The sequence below is a fragment of the Suncus etruscus genome, chromosome 15 (assembly GCF_024139225.1).
Source record: "Suncus etruscus isolate mSunEtr1 chromosome 15, mSunEtr1.pri.cur, whole genome shotgun sequence".
Classification (NCBI taxonomy): Eukaryota; Metazoa; Chordata; class Mammalia; order Eulipotyphla; family Soricidae; genus Suncus; species Suncus etruscus.
Window position 1 is genome coordinate 41582336 of NC_064862.1, and position 22665 is coordinate 41605000.

Below are 22665 nucleotides of genomic sequence, written 5' to 3' on the forward strand. Positions count from 1 at the left end.
AGCGGAAGGGGCGTGGCTTGGGAGCGGAAGCAGCCGCGATCCGGAAACGGGCTCACGTGCTGCGTCTCCAGGCGACCTGGGGGTCCAAGATGGTCTTGCAAGGGTGGGGGCCGAGCCGCTAGCACTGCGGGGAGAGTGTTGGCCTTGCACGCGGCTGACGCGTGTTCGAGCTTCGGCAGCCTTTGGAATCCCCCGGGCCTGCCTGCAGTGATTGCTGAGCGCAGAGCTAGGAGTAACCCCTGAGCACCCCCTGGTGTGGCCCAACAACCCCCCAATCATAAAAATAAGATGGTTTTAGAAGGGAAGGGCAAATGCAAGAAACAGAAAAGGCCCCAGAAGCGGTGAGTGAATGGCACCCAATGCTCGGTGGATCCAGGGTTTTGGGGGAGCTTGCTTGGTGATGCCACTTTGGTGTTATCCAGGGAGAAGCCGGAGCAGGGCCTTGGAGAGAACGTGGCCGGGGATTATCTGGTGGGACAAGTCGCTGACAGCTTATTCCCAGGCCAGCCTCCTTCCAAAGGCAGCAGCACTGGGCGCCTGGCGACCCTCTTCAGCAGCTGGGAGCCTCAGCTTCAGCCCATTTACGTGCCCGTGCCTAAAGTAAGTCACTATGTTCTGTTCTGAATTGCTGCTGCAGCAGATGATTTTTTTTTAAGTAACATGATCATATTTGGGTTACAGTCATAACCAGAACACCCCCCTTCACCAGTGTAACATTACCCCCTTCCCCCTTCCCATCCCCTGCCTGTATTCGAGACAGGCATTCTACTACAATTGTTTTTAAGCTCAGTGAGTTGTATTTTTTTTCCTTAAAGGATAAAAGTAAAAATAAAAGTAAAGGTGTGATAGTAGCAATCGCCATTGTTTGCATAGGTCCAGAAAAATGGGGAAAATGGAAAAAAATCCTTGACCTGATTTCTGATGATGACTTTGATCATGATAATATGGTGATGATGGGGACCATTCCCAGCTGTGCTCTGGCATCTGGATGAGATACTGGCATCCAACCCGGCCTCCTGAAAGCTGTCTTTTGGCCTTCCAACCTGGCTGAGCAATCTCTACTCCGCCCACAAAAATAGAAATCAAACCTAGCGGTCTGTTTGCAGGTTGTGTATTCTGAATTGGGAAAGATCGGATTCATTTTTAAGTCATCTTTTGTTACCGAATATACCAGTATTTGGGGGGGGGGAGGTGTTAATTTAGGAAGACTAGATTAAAACGGATGAGATTGGATTTCCAAAGATGACTTTGAACTTTTCAAGGAAAAGACCTGCCAAAAGAAACAGGATGAGAAGGAAGAAAATACATCCCCAAATCAAAAACCACATTTGCAGGAACCTACCCAGAAAGTAAAAGTGAAGAAGAAACTTTCTAATGCAGACAAAAAATTGGCCAACAGGTTGGTAGAAATGTGTTATTTGATGATTAAATTCTAGGAGATGGTGAAGAGTTTTTTTAAATTTATTTGTTTATTTATTTATTGTTTTGTTTGTTTGTTTGTTGTTTGTTTTTTGGCTCACACCTGGCTCGGGTTACTCAGATGCTCAGAAATCGCTCCTGGCAGGTTCGGGGAACCATATGGGATGCCGGGATTTGAACCACCAACATTCTACATGCAAGGCAAATGCCTTACCTCCATGCTATCTCTCTGACCCGGCCAGGAGTAATCCCTGAGCACTGCCAGGTGTGACCCAAAAACCAAAAAACCAGCCCATCTACTTTTGGATCACTGTTCAGAGATCACTCAGACATTTGCATCATGTTTATTTATTTATTTAGTTAGTTTTTTTGGACCACACCTGGTGACGCTTAGGGGTCACTCCTGGCTATGCATTCAGAAATCACTCCTGGCTTGGGGACCATATGAAACACCAGGGGACTGGACTGTGGTCCGTCCTAGGTTAGTGCAAGGCAAATACCTACTGCTTGCACCACCACTCTGGCCCCATGTTTTCTATTTATTTATTTTTTATTGCTTTTGCCATTTAGGATGTACTGTTCACAAGCTGTCCTCTTAATATGACAGAACTATTGAATTAGGAAATGTGGATTTTTATACTGACCACATTGGTTTTATTTTCTTTTTTGTTTTTTGGATCACACCCGGTGACACTCAGGGGTCACTCCTGGCTATGTGCTCAGAAATCGATCCTGGCTTGGGGACCACATGGGACGCTGGGGGATCGAACTGTGGTTATTCCTAGGCTAGTGTGCACAAGGCAGACACCTTACCTCTTACGCCACTGCTCCGGCCCCTCATTCACTTTTTGATAATGTTTTTTAATTTTGAGTTTATTTATGAATGTAAGTTTGTGTTTAGAAAAACTAAAAGTAGGAGAGATATAATTCTAGTCAATATTTTGCCAAATACTAGATCTGATTTTTCTGAATTTTTTTTATCTTTGCCCTAAAAAGAGAAAATGCTCTAGCAAATGCTGATTTAGAAGAAGAATTTAACCAGAAAAGGGGACAGAAAAGGAAAACCTCTCAATCGGGTATTAAAGTAACAGATGAAGAGGTACATGACGATGCAGAGCAAACAGTTGTAAATCAAAGAAAGAAAATTAAAATCAACCAAGAAGAGGAGAAATTAAAGAATGAGAGAACAATTTTTGTTGGAAATTTGCCTGTCACGTTTAATAAAAAGGTAAGTTTGTGAACTGTATTGCAAAGAGTTAGAGAATTTAACTCATGACTTTGTTTCTGTTTCATAAGTTTATTATTGATTTGTTATCTATTGAATAATCCAATAAAGAAATTATTAATACATAATTTCTTATAAATTCCTTTATAAATTAATTTTAGTATCTACTTTCTCTTTTCCATCCTTTTTGTTTGTTTGTTTGTTTGTTTTTGTTTTTGGGTCACTCTCGGCAGTGCTCAGGAATCATTCCTGGCTCTACATTCAGGAATTGCTCCTGGCAGGCTCAGGGGACCATATGGGATACCAGGATTTGAACCACTGTCCTTCTGAATGCAAGGCAAATGCCCTGCCTCCATGCTGTCTCTCTGGCCCCTTTCTCTTTTCCATTCTTTTTTTTTTTTTTTTTTTTTGTGGTTTTTGGGTCACACCTGGCAGTGCTCAGGGGTTATTCCTGGCTCCAGGCTCAGAAATTGCTCCTGGCAGGCACAGGGGACCATATGGGACGCCAGGATTTGAACCTATGACCTTCTGCATGAAAGGCAAACGCCTTACCTCCATGCTATCTCTCCGGCCCCCCCCCTTTTTTTTTTGGGTCACACCCAGCAGTGCTCAGGAATCACTCCTGGCTCTACTCTCAGAAATTGCCCCTGGCAGGCTCGGGGGACCATTTGGGATGCTGGGATTTGAACTACTGTCCTGCATGCAAAGCAAATGCCCTACCTCTATGCTATCTCTCCGCCCCCTCTCTTTTCCATTCTTATAATCAGTCACTGCCCTAATTCTGACTTTGCTAATCTTTGGATTTTGCACATGATTTCCTACCTGAGATTATTTTCTTTAGCCTTATTTTCCTTGCATGCCTGTAGAGCACACTATATGTAAAGAAATATTTATTTTTACTGCTCTATTCCTGAAACCTCCTAATCTGTAGCACAGGCACAGTAAATACTTGTTTATGAATTCATCTTAAGTTTATTCAATTATTTAATGTTCACTAAACCCAAAACATATGTTATTTATGTGGTATTCCCACTGTTGAGGGTACTTAGGGTCATAATTCTTCCCATCTCTTTATGAAAATTTTACATTTTATTCCTTTGAAACAAAAAAATACCAAAGGTTTTCTGGTTTTCTCCTTACCTTTTGTCCCAGTATTTAATTTGTGTATTTTGCAGAATAAGACATGTCATTTTATTTTGTAGCTAGCTTTGGTTATTTATCTTTTAGGATAAACTTCTTTCAAAGGAAGTGAGTGTATATGGTATATTACCCAAGAAATTATTTCTATGTTAGAATTGCCTTGGATATTATTATTATTCTACCTTTCATTCTAACACTATCTTCACATCTTGAGCCAGAATATGGAACTGAAAAGATAGCACAGCTGATAGTACTTTCCTTGCATACAGCTGACCTGGGTTCAATTCCCTGGCATCCTTTATGGTCTTCTGAAGCCCACCAGGAGTAATTCCTGAGTGCAGCACCAGGAGTAACTCCTAAGCATCACTGGGTGTGGACCAAACCCAAGGGGAAAAAAAAAAAGAATAGTTTGTAAGAAAGCCAGAGAGATTCCCATCTTTTGTGTGATTACCTTGCATGAAATTGGTCCTTGTTCAGTATCCAGTACCACATAAGGTGTTCCCTGTCTCCCCAGCACTGCTAGGACCCCTGAGCACAGAGCCTCTGAAAATTGCTGGGTAAGCCCAAGGAAATCCCACCTCCAAGTGACATATATTTTTCTTGAGTTGCAAAGACAAGATGTTGATTCTTTCTTCTACCCCCCTCCTCCACCCTCTCATTCATTGCTATTGCAAAGACCAGGGAATTGTACACACATGGCTGTGGTCCATGTCTGTTTTATTTCAGCTGTAATGCCTGCCACACGTAGGTGTGTGGGGTTACACATTAGCTTGTGAGGTCCGCGCGCTCTACAGTGAAGCTCACTGAGCTCTAAGTACTAAGTTATGGTTGTAGATCACGAATCAGGTGGTGGCGTTCACACGCTCAGTCACGCTTCCTCCTGAGGTTTGCTCTCTTTTAGTTGGGCACTTGTGCTCTTTTGGGTTTGACTTTTTTGGTTTTTGGGTCACACGTGGCGGCGCTCATGGGGCTGGTCCTGGCTCTGCGCTCAGAAATTGCTCCTGGAAGCAATTATTTTGTAATGGATTGTGGCTGTGCTTATTCCAGGCTTACTCCTGACTCTGCGCTCAAGCTTCACTCCTCGCCATTGGGGACTATATGGGGTAACAGGGATTGAATCTAGGTCAACCACATGCAAGGCTATACTAACATAACACCAAGACAAGCTAAGTCCCTTCAGTCTTCCTCTGGTCTCCCATCTGATGATTCTCCTTCTGAACAGTTGTGATATTTCTCACCTGGGACTCTGAAAATTCATTTCTGGGGCTGAAGTGATAATGGGTATAGTGGGTAGAGTAGTACAGTGGGTAGGGCTTGCCTTGCACGCAGCCCACCCCAGTTAAATTCTCAGTACCCCATATGGTTCTCCCAAGTTCACTAGGAGCCATTCCTGAGTGCAGCGCCAGGAGTAAGCCCTGAGCGTCACCAGGTGTGGCCCCAAAACAAAAGAGATTAATTTATTTCTGGTTTCAGCCAATGTGATTTTTGGTACCGTATTTTCTGGCGTATAAGACGACTGGGCGTATAAGATGACCCCCTAATTTTGCAGTTAATACATAGGTTTAGGCCTATATTCGCTGTATCAGACAGAACGTTCCTGTGCTGCAACGGTATGTACCACAGTGAGCCAATCACAACAAGCAAAGGTTATACTGTCATAGACTTCCTCTCTGACTCTGGCCAATCTGAGCAGGCTTTTGACAGTGTAGATTCGGGTCCAGAACATTGTCTAATTTGCATGCATTAAAAGCCTGCTTGGATTGGCTGAGTTAGAGAGGTGGTCCGAGCAGCCTTGCAGTGATTGGTCCCTTATCATAGGCACCTTTTCTGGCAATTCCCCAGTGGCATCAGCTAATCTCCCCCACTACTTGAACCAAACAACACCCCATCCTTGGACCCTAGCTCTGAACCACCAACACGGTTAGCTGGGTTTTGCCAGAAGAGGCCCCCAGAACTCCTGAGTACTGTTTGGGAGCCCCCAAGAAAGAGATTTGGAAACTCTGCAGCCTGATTTTTGTTTTGTTTTGTTTTGTTTAGCGGCATATTGAAACATTTTTGGGGATATACTTGGTGTATAAGACGATCCCCGATTTTCGGTTGACTTTTTTTTTTTTGTTTCAAAAGTCGTCTTATACGCCGGAAAATACGGTATATAATTTTAGTTTTAAAGTGATAAAAATTAGAAGATTGCATTACAAAAATATGTACTTTCTTATTTTGGGGAGGGTACACCCAGAAACGCTCAGGGGTTACTCATGGCTATGCACTCAGAAGTCACTCCTGGCTTGGAGGACCATATGGGACGCTGGGGGTCATCCTAGGCTAGCGCTGGCAAGGCAGACACCTTACATCTAGCGCCACCGAGCCAGCCCCACTTTCTTATTCTTTTTTTTTTTTTTTGGTTTTTGGTTTTTGGGCCACACCCAGCGTTGCTCAGGGGTTACTCCTGGCTGTCTGCTCAGAAATAGCTCCTGGCAGACACGGGGGACCATATGGGACACCGGGATTTGAACCACCTTTGGTCCTGGATCGGCTGCTTGCAAGGCAAATGCTGCTGTGCTATCCCTCCGGGCCCCCACTTTCTTATTCTTAACATGAACTTGATTATGTTTTTTTTTAAATCATGTTTATTTTATTTTAAGGGTATTTTTGCTTGTTTGTTTTTGGGTCACACTTGGCGGTGCTAAGGGGTTATACCTGACTCTGCTCAGAAGTTGCTTCTGGCAGACTCAGGACCATATGGGATGGATGCTGGGATTCGAACCCACTGTCTGTCCTGAATTGGCTGTATGCAAGGCAAATTTCCTACCACTGTGCTATCTCTCTGGCCCCTATTTCAAGTTTTAACTATTGTTTTTGACTTAGTTTATTTTTTTGAAACATTACTAAAATTAAACTTCACAATAAAAGATTATCAGACAATTATATACTTGTAGTACATATCTGATGTTCTGACACTATACTGAAAATATATTTTCTTCTTTTAGAAGCTGAAGTCACTTTTTAAAGAGTATGGACAAATAGAATCTGTACGATTTCGTTCTCTGGTACGTTATGTTTTCTTCATCTTCAAAATCTCATAGGAAAACTTAATGTATTTATCAGGCTGGAGCAATAGTACAGCTTGAGGGCATATGCCTTTTATGCGGTGACCTAGATTTCGAATCCCCGGCATCCCGTATGGTTTCCCAAGCATGGCCAGGAGTGATCCCTGAGCACGACTAGTGTGGCCCAAAACTAACTTATAACTGAACTTTATAAAAGTAAATAATATCTGATTTCACAAACTGAACACTATCTAGATCAACTGTAAGTTGATACAAATAAGCATTATTTGTATCTTTTTTTCCCGCCGATCCAGCATTATTTGTATTTTAAATATCTAAGGGGTGTGTGTGTGTGTGTGTGTGTGTGTGTGTGTGTGTGTGTGTGTGTGTGTGTGTGTGTGTGTGTGTGTGTGTAAAATAATGTGCAAGCATATGGAAAATTTTTATTTTTTAATTCTTTTTTATTTTGAGGGGGCCACATCCAGTAGTTTCTAAAATGGAGCTTTTCAACCTTGATATCATTAATATTACTTTTGTTGTTGTTTTTTGGTTTTGGGCCACACCCAGTGACGCGCAGGGGTTACTCCTGGTTATGAGCTCAGAAATTGCTCCTGGCCTGGGGGACCATATCGGGCACCGGGGCTTGAACCCAGGTTCTCCCTGGGTCAGCTGCGTGCAAGGTGAACGAACACCCTACCGTTCGTTCATTGTAATTTTCAATCTTGCCACTAGGAAAATTTTGTGCTAGATAAGTCTACATCCTTGAAGGAGACCCTGTACACTGTAGAATGTTTTCAGTTGCATTCTTGCTCTCTGCCTGCTGGATTCAGATAGTACCCTCCACTCCCCAGTTGTAATAACAAAAAAATCTCTTCAACCATTGCCATATGCTTATTTCCAAAAGGCAAAATTTGTTGCATTTCTAAAAGTACCACATTTTCTTTTTTTCTTTTTCTTTTTTTTTTTTGAGGTTTTGGGTTTTGGGTCACACCCAGCAGCACTCAGGGGTTACTTCTGGATCTATGCTCAGGGGACCATATGGGATACCGGGATTCGAGCCACCGTCCTGCATGCAAGGCAAATGCCCTCCCTCCATGCTATCTGAGCCCAAGCACCACATTTTCTGTTTTTTTTTGTTTTTGTTTTTTGTTTTTGGGCCACACCCACAGTGCTCAGTGGTTACTCCTGGCTGTCTGCTCAGAAATAGCTCCTGGCAGGTGCAGGGGATCATATGGGACACCGGGATTCGAACTGACCACCTTAGGTCCTGGATCGGCTGCTTGCAAGGCAAACACCGCTGTGCTATCTCTCCAGGCCCAGCACCACATTTTCTAAGATTATTTTCAGTCTTAATAATTTTCTTTATATTGTGTTTTCTCTATTTTTAACACGTATATCTATCTTCAGCCTTTTCCCCAGATCTGTTCTTTTTTTTTTTTTTTTTTTTTTTGGTTTTTGGGCCACACCCGGTAACGCTCAGGGGTTACTCCTGGCTATGTGCTCAGAAGTTGCTCCTGGCTTGGGGGACCATATGGGACACCGGGGGAATCGAACCGCGGTCCGTCCAAGGCTAGCGCAGGCAAGGCAGGCACCTTACCTTTAGTGCCACCGCCCGGCCCCCAGATCTGTTCTTTATACATCACATTTACTTTGCCATCTTGCTAGTTAGTACCTTAATTTCAGCATGTGACTATTCTTTACACAGTCTGGGTTGCCTCCTGATATGTATCATTGATGCTCCCTAGATTGCAATTCTTGGACTCATTTCTTGGACCCTGCAACTTACTGTTATCCCTTCCTGCTTTCAGTTCTTAATTTATTCTTTGGAATTTGTCTTTTTATTTTGTTTCACTTGACTTCTTTTTTTTTTTCTTCTCCTCCTCCTCCTCCCTCATCTGAGTTCTTACTCTTACCCCTACAAAGGGCTATTATGGATCAAATTTTCTATCTATACCTAACTGTGTGCTTGTGTGTGCATATGTTGTGTATGCTTGTGTTTGGGCTACCTGGTGGTATTCAGAAGCCACTCACAGCAGTGCTTAGGGTATCAGACTTGGGAATGAACCTGGGCTCCTGCATGTCTTCCAGTTCTTTGAATTCTTTTTCCAGCTCCTAGTAAATCATACTTTAAATAGGATATTTTCTTAAGTATCTATATATAAATGCTGCTTTATTTTTTTGCTCATTTTATGAAATAGTTTTTTGTACTTTCATTCATGGGCATCCTCAGTGTCCCCTCATGGTTAGAGACCTAGTTTCAAGTTCTGCATTTGGAGACAGTATGTCTACTTTCGTCTAGATTGGTGATCATTTCCTGTTTTTTTTCCAAAGCCACTGTGTTATAGTCACATAGTATTAGAACAGTTATTTCTGATCTAGTATTTCCTAAAATATAAGGATGCTCTATTTGGGACCAAAGTGATGTTGGGGGTAAGGTCGGTGATGGAGCACTTGCTGTGCCTGGGTAAGGTCTTGAGAGTTCAGTCTTCAGCACTAACAAAAACGTGTTAGAATGTTTTAGTCGGGGCCGGGCGGTGGCGCTGGAGGTAAGGTGCCTGCCTTGCCTGCGCTAGCCTAGGACGGACCGCGGTTCGATCCCCCGGCGTCCCATATGGTCCCCCAAGAAGCCAGGAGCAACTTCTGAGCGCATAGCCAGGAGTAACCCCTGAGCGTCACAGGGTGTGACCCAAAAACCAAAAAAAAAAAAAAAGAATGTTTTAGTCATATATTAAAGTTAGATATATAAAAGTCAATTAATTAGGGGCTGGAGCTATAGGACAGCAGGGAGGGCACTTATATGCAGCTGACCCAGGTTCAATCTCTAACACCCCACATGATTCCCCAAGCCTGCATTGAGTAAGCCCTGAGTATTGCCAGGAATGGCCCAAAAACAAAGCAAAAAAGAGAATTACATAATGTTTAATTAATGTGATATGTTATTTCAAATAATATTTTTTTACTCTTAAAAGATTCCAGCAGAGGGAATGATTTCCAAAAAGTTGGCAGCAATAAAGTAAGTTTATGAGAGAAGGAAAGTAGTCTCTTGTTTTTCAGTTTTCTCTACCCCTTCCCTTTGTTATTGTTGGCGATGGTATAGTGTTGACAAGGGAATTTTATATACTTGGCTTTGTTGCTACCACATTTTCAGCCTTGGAGCTCATTGGATGTTAATGCAATAGCTTGTGGGATCTGTACCTTGTGATATTTATTTTAATTTTGTCCTTAATATATTGTCAACTCAAAAAAAGTATTATAGTGAAACACTTATAAGTACTTATATGTTTAAGTATAAAAAAGATGATACTTCGGGGTCATCTATCAATAGCAATAATACAATGGGTAGGGCATTTGCTTTGTATACCACCAATTGGGGTTCAATTCTCAGCATACCTATTATGGTTCCCTGACCCCACTAGATGTGATCTCTGAGTACCACTAAAAGTAATCCAATAGGGGCCAGCACGGTGGCACTAGAGGTAAGATATCTGCCTTGCCAGCGCTAGCCTAGGACGGACTTCGGTTTGATCCCCCGGCATCCCATATGGTCCCCCAAACCAGGAGCAACTTCTGAGCACATAGCCAGGAGTAACCCCTGAACGTCACCGGGTGTGGGCCCCCCAACCAAAACAAAAGTAATCCAATAACCAACAAAATAATAATTAAAAAAAATACCAAAAACCTGAAACATTTCTCCCAGGATTTCTTTTGTTTATTTTGTTTTTGGGTCATTCCAAATGTGTTCAAAACTTTCTACTAGCTCTGTGCTCAAGAGTTACTCCTGGTAGTGTTTTGGGAACCATATGTGGTGCTGGGCATCAAACTCAGGTGGGCATTTGACAGGCAAGCACCTTTCCTTCTGTACTGTCTCATTGGGCCTGGAATTTATTATCACATATGTCGAATGGGTATAAAAAGAAACTTTGTCACTCTAAGAATAACCTATTTTTACACTGTCTTACTTTTTTTGACCATAGACGTAAAATTCATCCTGATCAGAAAAATATCCACGCTTATGTTGTTTTTAAGGATGAGAGTTCTGCTGCAAAAGCATTGAAAAGGTAATTTTCTTTTTGAGGCTTAACAAGATTATTATACTTATTATTATTATGTGTAAAGTAAAAATATTTTGCTTTTGTGTTTCACTTCAGAGCAAATATTATGTTAATAAGTTATGTCATGTTAACTCATGCTCATTTTTAATAGCCATTTCCTTCACATTTTTAAACAGAAATGGAGCCCAAATTGCAGATGGATTTCGTATCAGAGTGGATTTAGCATCTGAAACCTCATCTGTGAGTAATATTTGAACTGTTTCAAGATACTAAGGTTATGTAGGAAAAATATATTTCTTCTGAGATTCTGCTAGGAGAGAAGTGAAATTAGTGATGAATATAAAGAAAGAAAGCACAAAAGGAACTGCCTTTGCTCCTGTATTCAGGAGTGTATATCAACCTCAAGAATGGCCTTCTAGGGCTGGAGAGATAGTATAATGGATAGGCATTTGCCTTGCATGCAGCCAACCTATTCAATCTCCAGCACTACAAATGTTCCCATATTTGTCCCCCATGCCTCCCATCACTCCCCAAACAACACCAGTGGTAACCTCTGAGTATAGAGTTTAGAGTAAGCCCTGAGTACTGCCTGGTATGGCCCAGAAACAAACAAAAAATGAATGTGGTCTTCTCTCTGAGTTCAGTGATCATGGAGAGTTAGGCTGAAACATAGATTAGAGATTATTGGGGTAATGATCATTTTAGGGTCTGAGGACAAGAAAGTTAAATTATTGTCTGCCTCTATGCTCATCTCATTGAAGATACCTTTTTGGTCAATTTCCTAGAGAGTATGAGAAATCATTAGTAATATTATAGTATTAAACATGGAATATGTTATAAAAAGTATTGTAAACCACAGAATCTCTTTTAATAAAATTTCAAAAATTAAAAAGTTAAATTATTTGTTAAATAGTTTTTCTATGTTAGGCAATATAATACCAATATATAGTTTGAGTTTTTCAGGACTTTACCGTGTAAAGCTAAGTAAGAGTAGATGGATTGATCACTGCACTATTTTTATGATAAATACCATCATATATACCCAAGGTCCTTTGTCAACTCAGGAACAGGGCACTGGGGAAATGGCAGCAAGAAAGTATGGGTTGGAGAAATAATACAGCAGATAGTGTACCTGCCTTGCATGCGGCTGGCCTGGATTCAATCTCCAGTCTCCCATATGGTCTCTGAGCATCACTGGAATAATTCCTGAGAGCAGAACCAGGAGTAAGGTTCGAGGTTCAATGAGTATAGCTCCAAAGCAAAAAGAAAGGGACAAAGGGTTACCTAGAAGACAGACACTAAAGCAGACTTGAAAGATGAGTCTGGGGGCTAGATTGATAGCTTGAGGTTGGTGCACATGCTGGATGCCTAGGTTTGATCCTGGCTACATGATCCACCAGCACCTGAGCACTGTTCCAGGAGTAGCCTCTGAACATTGCCAGATGTGACCCAAAATCATAAATATAAAAAAGGAAATAAAGAGACATGCATTTGTTACATAGGCAAAAACAGTTCCTAGCTAAGAAGAGGGTTGACTTTGCTTCGTGAAGGACAAAATAACTTGAAAGGCTGCTACTGGGATCGTGTGACAAGAGACAGAAAAGTTTACTATGGAGAAATAGAGGCCAAATCATGAAGATCCTGGTCTGCCATATTAAATATGAATTTTTTCCAGAAGCTGCTTCATAAGCTTAAGGGATGTGACCAGATATGGTTTTAATAGGTCCTCCTGAGATCAATGAAGGATGGATTGTAAGAACTCACAATATACACACATGGAGTGCTGCATTTTTCTGTGTCACATCAGCCTCATTGAGAAATAACAGACCTGATCAGCAGCCCAGGCTTAGGTTGTCTTGTGAGCACAGAATCAGCAAACTGTCCTGGGGGCCAAATCTACTGGCCGCCTGATGTAATAAATGAAGTTTTATTGGTTCTAATCGTACCCGCTAGGTTATGTATTATTGTACTATAACACATGTCACAGAGGTGAAGTGTTGTAACGAGACCACATGGCAAGCAAAATCTCAAATATTTGTTGTTTGGCACGCTCGAAGATTTTGCCACAGTTCCTGTGACCTGTTTTTCTTTTTGTTTCTGGGTGACATCCAACAATGCTCGGGTTGCTCTTGGCTCTGCACTCAGGAATTACTCCTGACAATACTTGAGGGATCATATAGGATGCCGGAAATCAAACTCGGATCAGACATGTGAAAATTAAACACCCTACCTGCTGTGTTCAGCCCTGTTGTCTGTCTTTCTTAAGTCATGCCATGTGTTAGTGCCATCTGTGAAGAGAAAAAAAACCCTCCTTTTTGGGGTACTCTCATTTCAGTGGGAGAGTTAGAAGGAAAGCACAATGCTGGTGCATAGTAGAGTGAGGGAAAGGGCTGATTTTTAGTCTAACCTTTTTTTTTCTGCTCCAGTAATTTTAATTAATGTTCCTTGTGTTTTAGAGAGACAAGAGATCAGTATTTGTGGGGAATCTTCCATACAGTAAGTTTATTTTAATCAAGTACTTCTCATTATACTCATGGGGAAATACCAACTGAATATTTAAGATTTGCTTTGAGACTGTTTGAAAATCATTGATCATAACTTGACTACTGTATTTTCCGGCGTATAAGATGACTGGGCGTATAAGACGACCCCCTAATTTTGCAGTTAAAACATAGGTTTAGGCCTATATTCGCTGTATGAGACAGAACGTTCCTGTGTTGCAACTGTATGTACCACAGTGAGCCAATCACAACAAGTAAAGGTTCAAAGGTTCTACTGGAATAGACTTCCTCTCTGACTCTGGCCCATTTGAGCAGGCTTTTTACAGTGTAGATTCGGGTCCAGAACGTTGTCTAATTTGCATGCATCAAAAGCCTACTTGGATTGGCTGAGTTAGAGAGGCAGTCCGAGCAGCCTTGTAGTGATTGGTGCAGGATCAAGTTGGAAAATTCATTTTTTTTTTTTTTTTTGGTTTTTGGGCCACACCCGGTGGTGCTCAGGGGTTACTCCTGGCTGTCTGCTCAGAAATAGTGCCTGGCAGGCACGGGGGACCATATGGGACACCGGGATTTGAACCAACCACCTTTGGTCCTGGATCGGCTACTTGCAAGGCAAACGCCGCTGTGCTATCTCTCCGGGCCCGGAAAATTCATTTTGTGTCAATATTCAGACAATTTTTGTTTAGCAGCATATTGAAACATTTTTCGGGATATACTCGGTGTATAAGACGACCCCCCCGATTTTTGGTAGACATTTTGTTTCAAAAGTCGTCTTTTATGCTAGAAAATACGGTAATCTTCATAGAGATATGCCAGACTCCTTATTTTATTAAATATCACCAGTTTTCTAGAGTGATTCCAAGTCTTTATTTCCACTTTGCTTGAATTTGTAGAAGTTGAAGAATCTACCGTTGAAGAGCACTTTTTGGATTGTGGCAGCATTGTTGCTGTAAGGATCGTGAGAGACAAAGTCACAGGAGTCGGCAGAGGGTTTGGCTATGTGCTCTTTGAGGTATGGGAATCAAGTGCACTCATTGTCCTTTAAAATACACTGGAAGAATTGATCATTGTTACTCATTCAGACATAATTTTTACTCACACCCTTGAGTTTTTCCTTCAGAAAATTAAATTTGGGGCTGGAGAGATAGCTCAATGTACTGGAATGCATGCCATGCAAGCTTGAGGACAGGGCTTAGCCTCAGCACCTCAGAATTTGTAAACACTGCCAGTAATGACCTCAAGCATACAGCCATGAGAGGCACTTGAGCCCTGCTAAATGTGATCCCAAAACAAAACAAACTATAAATTTTTAATCAGCTTTAATAGAATACATTCCTGTAATTAATTGAACCTCGTCAGAATTTGACTTTCTCTTTCTTCATACTATTGCTAATATTCTAGATAAATCTAGAAAAAAGTTAAATCTCTGAATCTGTTCCTTCAAGAATTGACTTGATTGTGCAAAATTGTGTTTAGTTCACTCAATTTTTTTTTGGGGGGGGGGTGGTGGCACACCCGGTGATGCTCAGGGATTACTCCTGGCTATGCGCTCAGAAATTGCTCCTGGCTTGGGGGATCGAACCATGGTCCATCCTAGGTTAGCTCATGCAAGGCAGACGCCATCGTTCTGGCCCCTCCCCCCCTTTTTTTTTTTTTTTGGTTTTTGGGCCACACCCAGTAACGCTCAGGGGTTACTCCTGGCTATGCGCTCAGAAGTTGCTCCTGGCTTGGAGGACCATATGGGACACCAGGGGATCGAACCGCGGTTCGTCCAAGGCTAGCGCTGGCAAGGCAGGCACCTTACCTTTAGCGCCACCGCCCGGCCCCGCCCCCTCCCCCCTTTTTAAATAATATCTTTTTTTTTTTTTTTTTTAGTTTTTGGGCCACACCCGGCGTTGCTCAGGGGTTACTTCTGGCTGTCTGCTCAGAAATAGCTCCTGGCAGGCACAGGGGACCATATGGGACACTGGGATTCGAACCAACCACCTTTGGTCCTGGATCGGCTGCTTGCAAGGCAAACACCACTGTACTATCTCTCCGGGCCCTAAAATAATATCTTTATTTAAGCACCATGACTACAAACATGATTGTAGTTTGGTGTCAGTCATAAAAAGAACACCCCCCTTCACCAGGTCAATATTCCCACCACCAATGCCTCCTATCTCTCTCCCCCTCTACCTGTATTCTTGCCTGTATTCGAGACAGGCATTCTACTTCTCTCACTCATTAACATTGTCATGGCAGTTGTTAGTGTAGTTATTTCTCTAACTGCATTCACCACTTTGTGGTAAGCTGATCCTTACGGCCTTCATTTTTGGGCATTATTAAAATAATGTCTTTTATTTCTTTTTGTTTTTTTTTTGGGCCACACCCAGCATGCTCAGGGGGTACTCCTGGCTCTTTGCTCAGAAATCGCCCCTGGCAGGCACAGAAGACCATATGGGATACCGGGATTTGAACCACTGTCCTTCTGCATGGAAGACAAATGCCTTACCTCCATGCTATCTTGCAGGCCCCTAATGTCTTTTATTTTTAAAACCGATAGATGAGTGAGACTATTCTGTATCTCTCTCTCTTCCTCTAGCTTATTTCACTCAGTATAATAGATTCCATGTACATCCATGTATAGGAAAATTTCATGACTTCATCTCTTCTGATGGCTGCATAATATTACATATACGAAACAGTTTCTTTAGCCATTCATCTGTTGAAGGCCATCTTGGTTGTTTCCAGGGTCTGGCTATTGTAAACAGCGCTGCAATGAATATAGGTGTGAGAAAGGTATTTTTGTATTGCATTTTTGTTTTCCTAGGAGTGGTATAGCTGGATCATATGGGAGCTCAATTTCCAGTGTTTGAGGAATCTCCATATTGTTTTCCACAAGGGCTGGACTAGACAGCATTCCCACCAGCAGTGAATGAGAGTTCCTTTCTCTCCACATCCCCACCAGCACTGATTGTTCTTGTTATTTGTGATATGTGCCAGTCTCTGTGGTGTGAGACGGTACTACCTCATTGTTGTTTTGATTTGCATCTCCCTGATGATTAGTGATGTGGAGTATTTTTTCATGTGTCTTTTGGCCATTTGTATTTCTTCTTTGAGGAAGTGTCTGTTCATTTCTTCTCCCTATTTATTTATTTATTTGTTTGTTTGTTTATTTATTTATTTATTGCTTTTTGGGCCTTCTGCCTATTTTTTGATGGCGTTAGATGTTTTTTTTCTTGCTAGTTCTTTTCTTCTAGTTCTGTCAGTACCTTGTATATCTTAGATATTAGCTCCTTATCTGATGGGTATTAGGTGAATGGTATCTTCCACGAAAGTGGGTGGTTTTTGTATCTTAAATTCACTGAATTTTTTTTTGTTTGTTTGTTTTTGGGCCACACCCTGTGAGGCTCAGGGGTTACTCCTGGCTATGCGCTCAGAAGTTGCTCCTGGCTTCTTGGGGGACCATATGGGACGCCGGGGGATCGAACCGCGGTCCGTCCTAGGCTAGCGCAGGCAAGGCAGGCACCTTACCTCCAGCGCCACCGCCCGGCCCCAAATTCACTGAATTTTAAGCTTTTTTTTTTTTAATGGTTTTTGGGCCACACCCGGTGACGTTCAGGGGTTACTCCTGGCTATGCGCTCAGAAATCGCCCCTGGCTTGGGGGGACCATATGGGATGCCGGGGGATCGAACCGCGGTCCATCCTATGCCAGCTAGCGCTTGCAAGGCAGACACCTTACCTCTAGCGCCACCTTCCCGGCCCCTATTTATTTATTTTGATGTTTGGGTCACACCTGGCAGCGCCTAAGGGTTACTCCTGGCACTATGCTCAGAAATCACTCCCGGCAGGCTCGGGGGACTATATGGGATGCCGGGATTTGAACCACCGTCTTTCTGCATGCAAGGCAAATGCCTTACCTCCATGCTATCTCTCCAGCCCCTATTTTATTTTATTTTTTGTTTTTTGTTTTTTTTTTTTTTTTTGGGGGGGGGGCCACACCCATTTGATGCTCAGGGGTTACTCCTGGCTAAGCACTCAGAAATCTCCCCTGGCTTGGGGGGACCATATGGGACGCGGGGGAATCAAACTGCGGTCCTTCCTTGGCTAGCGCTTGCAAGGCAGACACCTTACCTCTAGCACCACCTCGCCGGCCCCATTTTATTTATTTTTTATGTAACATCCATCAGGTCCCAGAGCTACTCCTTGCTCAGCTTTTGGTGACCCCTCCTGGTGTACTCTAGGGACAATGTGCCAGGGATCAAATTTGGGCATCCTGTTGCAAAGCATGCATTACAGCTAGTATCTGTCCCCATGTTACCTTTTTTGTTGTTAGAGAGATGGTATAATAGGTAAGGCTTTGATTACTGTCACCTCCAGATAGTCTCTTCTGCCAGAAATGATCCCTATGCACAGCCACGTGTGGCCTTCCCCCCGAAAAAGACCCAAAAATTAAATTAATGTGAGTTGTAGGCTCTACTCTACAGAGTGATCCATCATGGTGGTTGAGAATCGTATGTAGTGCTGGGAGTCTTCAGCCTGCTAAGGCAAGTGCCTTACCTCCATATTTATCTCAGGCCCTTGATATTTATTTATTTGTTTGTTTGTTTGTTTATGAGATACTCAGGAGGTTCAGGGTCCCCTCTGGGAGTTTTGGACAACCAGGCCATTGACTTAATCCAAGAGCCTGAGGATACAATTCTGCTCTGTCCCTTTATAGTGCTGGGAATATCCAGGCCACTTTGGCAGTGCCGGGAGCCTCCCAACTCATACTCTGCAGTACTCTAAGCCTCCAGGACTGCATCCAGTTAATAGTTAGGGACTATGAGGTACCAGGAGTTGAACCCAGATCAGAGAGACATGCGAGTCATGTGCCTTAACCATGATAGTGTCTCCAAGTCCCTATATATGTATATTTATATAATGTAATAATACATATTATATAATGTATAATATAATAATTATATAATATATAAATATTACATATATATATAGATATTTTTTTCCATGTCAGAAGGCTCATGTGCCGACGTCATAACAAGGTTGAAGGGAGGCACATATCACACAGGCGTGTGAAAATCCGATCATCATGCTTATGAACCAGAAAAGGATCCCATATTATGTATTTTTTTATTACTTAAACACCATTATATTTTCAAATATGATTTACAAAGTTGTTCATAATATAGTTTGGGGTCAAAGTGATAGCACAGTGGTAGGGCATTTGCCTTGTATGTAGCTGATTCTGAAGGACCCGGATTTGCTATGTGGTATTCCATATGGTTCCACGAGCCTGCCAGGAGCAATTTCTGAGTGCAGAGCCAGAAGTAACCCTTGAGTACGGCCAAGTGTGGCCCGAAAACCAAAAACCAAAAAATAAAAAAACAAAATCCACTTGTTTTTGTATTCAGTGTCCCAAAACCAATTGCACCACCAGTGTGGCATTCTCTCCACCATTGTCCCCATTTTCCCACTCATCCCCACGTCTTTCCCTTTGGCAGGCACGAAATAATTTATATTGTCCAACCCCTATTCATTCATTTATTCATTTAGGTTTTTTCGTTTGTTTGTTTGTTTTTGGGTCACACCCGGCGTTGCTCAGGGATTACTCCTGGCTGTCTTGTTCAGAAATAGCTCCTGGCAGGCACGGAGGACCATGTGGGACACCGGGATTCGAACCAACCACCTTTGGTCCTGGATTGGCTGCTTGCAAGGCAAACGCCGCTGTGCTATCTCTCCGGGCCCTAATGTGATATTTTTTAATGTGATCTTTCTTAAGACTTGAATGTTGTTGCACCTGTCATTGCTCAGGCTTACTCCGTATTCTACACTCAGGGATCACTTCTGACCAGGCTCAGAGGAACATATGTAGTACTGAGTAAAACCTGGGCCAGCCATGTGCAAGGCAGAAGTTCTCTACTCTGCTCTACTAATTCCAGTCTCAACTTTTTTTTTTTTTTTTTTTTTTTTTGGTTTTTGGGTCACACTTAGCAGTGCTCAGGGGTTACTCCTGGCTCCTGGCTGTCTGCTCAGAAATAGCTCCTGGCAGGCACGGAGGACCATTTGGGACACCGGGATTCGAACCAACCACCTTTGGTCCTGGATCAGCTGCTTGCAAGGAAAACGCCTCTGCTCTATCTCTCCGGGCCCCAGTCTCAACTTTTAAAATTCTTCATATGGAGGCTAAAGAGATAATATATTAGTTAAGATGCTTGCCTTGCTTACAGCCAGTCTAGATTCAATCCCAGAATGTAGTCTTTTGAGCTCTGTGAGAAATAATACTGAATCACAAAGCCAAGAGTAAACCCCACATACTGCTGGGTGTGACCTAGAAACCAAATAAAAATCCCCAAACTTGATATGTACTAACAGCCGTAAAGAAGGGGTGACAGAACCTGATACCTCAACACTACTGTATTATAGCTCTCTTACTGTTCCTTTGGCCTTTACTTGATAAATTAGTTAAACTTGATAAATTTGTTAAATTCCTTAACAGACTGCTCATGAATATTGTGGAATATTAGTATTTAATAGTTCGGTATATGAATAAAAGGATACTAGAATTTGAGATATAATCAAATCCCTACAGTATTCAGTCCAGCAGTTTCAGGGACAATAACAGAAGGTTCCTTGTTCTCAGTTCACTAGTACAGTAGGATATTGGCAAAAAAAACCTTAGTGGAGGGGCCGGAGAGATAGCATGGAGGTAAGGCGTTTGCCTTTCATGCAGGAGGTCATCGGTTAGAATCCTGGTGCCCCATATGGTCCCTCCTGCCAGGAGCAATTTCTGAGCCTGGAGCCAGGAATAACCCCTGAGCACTGCCGGGTGTGACCCAAAAACCACAAAAAAAAAACCAAAAAAACCTTAGTGGAGAATAAGGTAGAAAATATTGCCTTTGACTAATCCAGTTAGTCGAAACCTCATTTTACAGTGTGAAAAATAAAGCCTATTGGATTGTGATCTATCTGATTATTTGATTATCTGATTATCTGATTATTAGCTTAGCATGCTAGGGAAACATTTGGGGACATGACTAAAATAAAACTAGAATATAAGCATAGCTGCTGACACATTTAGACTTGAAATTTTGGCTGTGGAAATGGACAAGGTCTGCATACAAGCTTAAAAACTTCTGATCCTTTTTTTTGGGGGGGTCCACACCTGGCAGTGCTCAGGGGTTACTCCTGGCTCTTATGTTCAGAAATTGCCCCTGGCAGGCTGAAGAGATAGCATGGTGTTAAGGCGTTTGCCTTGCATGCAGAAGGTTGGTGGTTTGAATCCCATATGGTCTCCCGAGCCTGCAAGGAGCGATTTCTGAGTAGAGCCAGGAGTGACCCCTGAGTGCTGCCGGATGTGACCCGGAAACCAAAAAGAAAAAAGAAATCGCCCCCAGCAGGCTCAGGGGACCATATAGGATGCTGGAATTCGAACCACCATTTTTTTGCATGCAAGCCAAATGCCTTACCTCCATGCTATCTCTCTGGGCTCCCGAAAACTTCTGATCTTTTAAGTTTGCTATTTTATTTGTTGATGCAAATATATTTCTCATGAAAATTGACACTAATTTCTATTGCAGAATACAGATGCTGTGCACCTTGCTCTGAAATTAAATAATTCTGAACTGATGGGAAGAAAACTCAGAGTCATGCGTTCTGTTAATAAGGAAAAAGTAAAACAAGATTCAAATCACAATTTGAAAAATGTCAGTAAACCTAAGCAGGGTTTGAATTTTACTTCAAAAGATAAGAGACACCCTAAAGGTTTGTTTATTGGAGAAAAAGCTGTTCCTACTAAGAAGAAAAAGAAAGGACAGAAGAAAAGTGGACAAGTTAAGAAACAGTCAAAACAGAAATAGGCAGAAGGTTTTTCATCCTGCGTATTAGTAATTAAAGTGTATAAAGTCCTGTGTGGAATTTCAGAAATTTGTATGGATAGTATCTGTAAAAATTTGTAAGTTTGTAACTGTACCTTTGCTTTTGGAGCATTAAAAGTATGCAGATCAGTAGTGATGGATTGCAATAGCTCAGTGGCTTTCAACCCTTGGACTGGCATTGGAACAAGAGCTAAAAACCACTGTAAGTTAACTTGCAATAACTTATTGGAGGTCTGGCAAGAAACCAATATTAGAAACCTCCTGTTGGCTTTTTTTCCACTCTGTAGAAGCCTATGTTCTTTTTTTTTGTCTTTTGGGTGATGCTCAGGAGTTACTCCTGGCTATGCACTCAGAAATCGCTTCTGGCTTGGGGGACCATATGGGACCCTGGGGGATCGAACCTTAGTCCGTCCTAGGCTAGCGCAGGCAATGCAGACACCTTACCACTAGTGCCACAGCTCCAGCCCCCTATGTTCTTTTTTTTTTTTTTTTTTTGGTGGTTTTTGGGTCACACCCGCAGTGCTCAGGGGTTATTCCTGGCTCCAGGCTCAGAAATTGCTCCTGGCAGGCACGGGGGACCATATGGGATGCCAGGATTCGAACCGATGACCTCACGCATGAAAGGCAAACGCCTTACCTCCATGCTGTCTCTCCGGCCCCTATGTTCTTTTTTGACCCAAGTATCTGCCTCTTTCTCTCACCTCACATTTCTCTAAATTCCTTTAAATAAAATATTTTGCAGGCTAGAATGATAGTTCAATGGGTAGGGCATGAGACCAACCTGAGTTCAATCACAATTGGTTCCCCATGCACTGCCTATAGTAACCCCTGAGCATAGAACCAGGAGTAATCCCTGAGTACTGCCAGATGTGAAGCCAGATGTGATCAACAAAAAAAATTAAAAAAAAAGAAAAACACTGCTAAAGCTATTGAGATAATTTTAAACTTTCAGTGAACAGAATTTTTCAACCCTTTCACAAGCAGTGTTCAGGGGTCCACTCCTGGTGATACTTGGTCTGACTGTAGGCCAGTGTGAATTAGAATTTCAGTGGTTTTGTATTATTTTATTATATGTTAGAAATAAGTAACATTTTATAGAAATGCTTGAAGTAAAAGCTAAATTAATAGGGCCGAAGAGATAGCATGGAGGTAAGGCATTTGCCTTTCATGCAGAAGGTACCTAGACAGAGTACTCAGGGGGATGAGTCCTGGGTCATAACTGTCTTACCTCGGGGGTTCTTCCTGGCTTGGTGTTTAGAGCATCATATATGGCCATGGATACTCAAAGTAGGATTGGTGGGATGCAGGACAAGCATATTAACACTGCTCTGACACTGAAGTATCTCAACTTAAGTGAGAGTGGTGACCTGCAGTTTAATCATAATTCCTAAGAAGATGGTCTTGGGATGAAGATAGCACAAAGGGCT

At 42.3% G+C, this 22665-nt stretch overlaps 1 protein-coding gene and 1 non-coding gene across 2 annotated transcripts; one reads left to right on the forward strand and one right to left on the reverse strand.

Moving 5' to 3' along the window:
• The first annotated feature begins 271 nt into the window (after positions 1–271).
• On the forward strand, positions 272–21370 carry RBM34 (RNA binding motif protein 34). Its single transcript, XM_049789002.1, has 11 exons — positions 272–341; positions 423–600; positions 1263–1399; positions 2416–2647; positions 6772–6831; positions 9801–9844; positions 10806–10889; positions 11060–11123; positions 13340–13379; positions 14275–14393; positions 20942–21370. Exons 1-11 carry the CDS (start codon positions 289–291, stop codon positions 21218–21220), a joined length of 1290 nt encoding a protein of 429 aa, XP_049644959.1. The 5' UTR covers positions 272–288; the 3' UTR covers positions 21221–21370.
• LOC126031445 (small nucleolar RNA U13) lies at positions 18373–18476 on the reverse strand. Its single transcript, XR_007503320.1, has one exon. It is a non-coding gene; the product is annotated as a small nucleolar RNA U13 (small nucleolar RNA).
• Positions 21371–22665: the final 1295 nt, after the last annotated feature.

What these genes read in the sequence shown, in the direction of transcription:
- RBM34 (XM_049789002.1), top strand. Translation starts at nt 289, where the DNA reads ATGGTTTTAGAAGGGAAGGGCAAATGCAAGAAACAGAAAAGGCCCCAG. An exon ending in CAGAAAAGGCCCCAGAAGCG is followed by an intron (nt 342 to 422) that starts GTGAGTGAATGG and finishes GGTGTTATCCAG; the next exon opens with GGAGAAGCCGGAGCAGGGCC. An exon ending in TGTGGGGAATCTTCCATACA is followed by an intron (nt 13,380 to 14,274) that starts GTAAGTTTATTT and finishes TTGAATTTGTAG; the next exon opens with AAGTTGAAGAATCTACCGTT.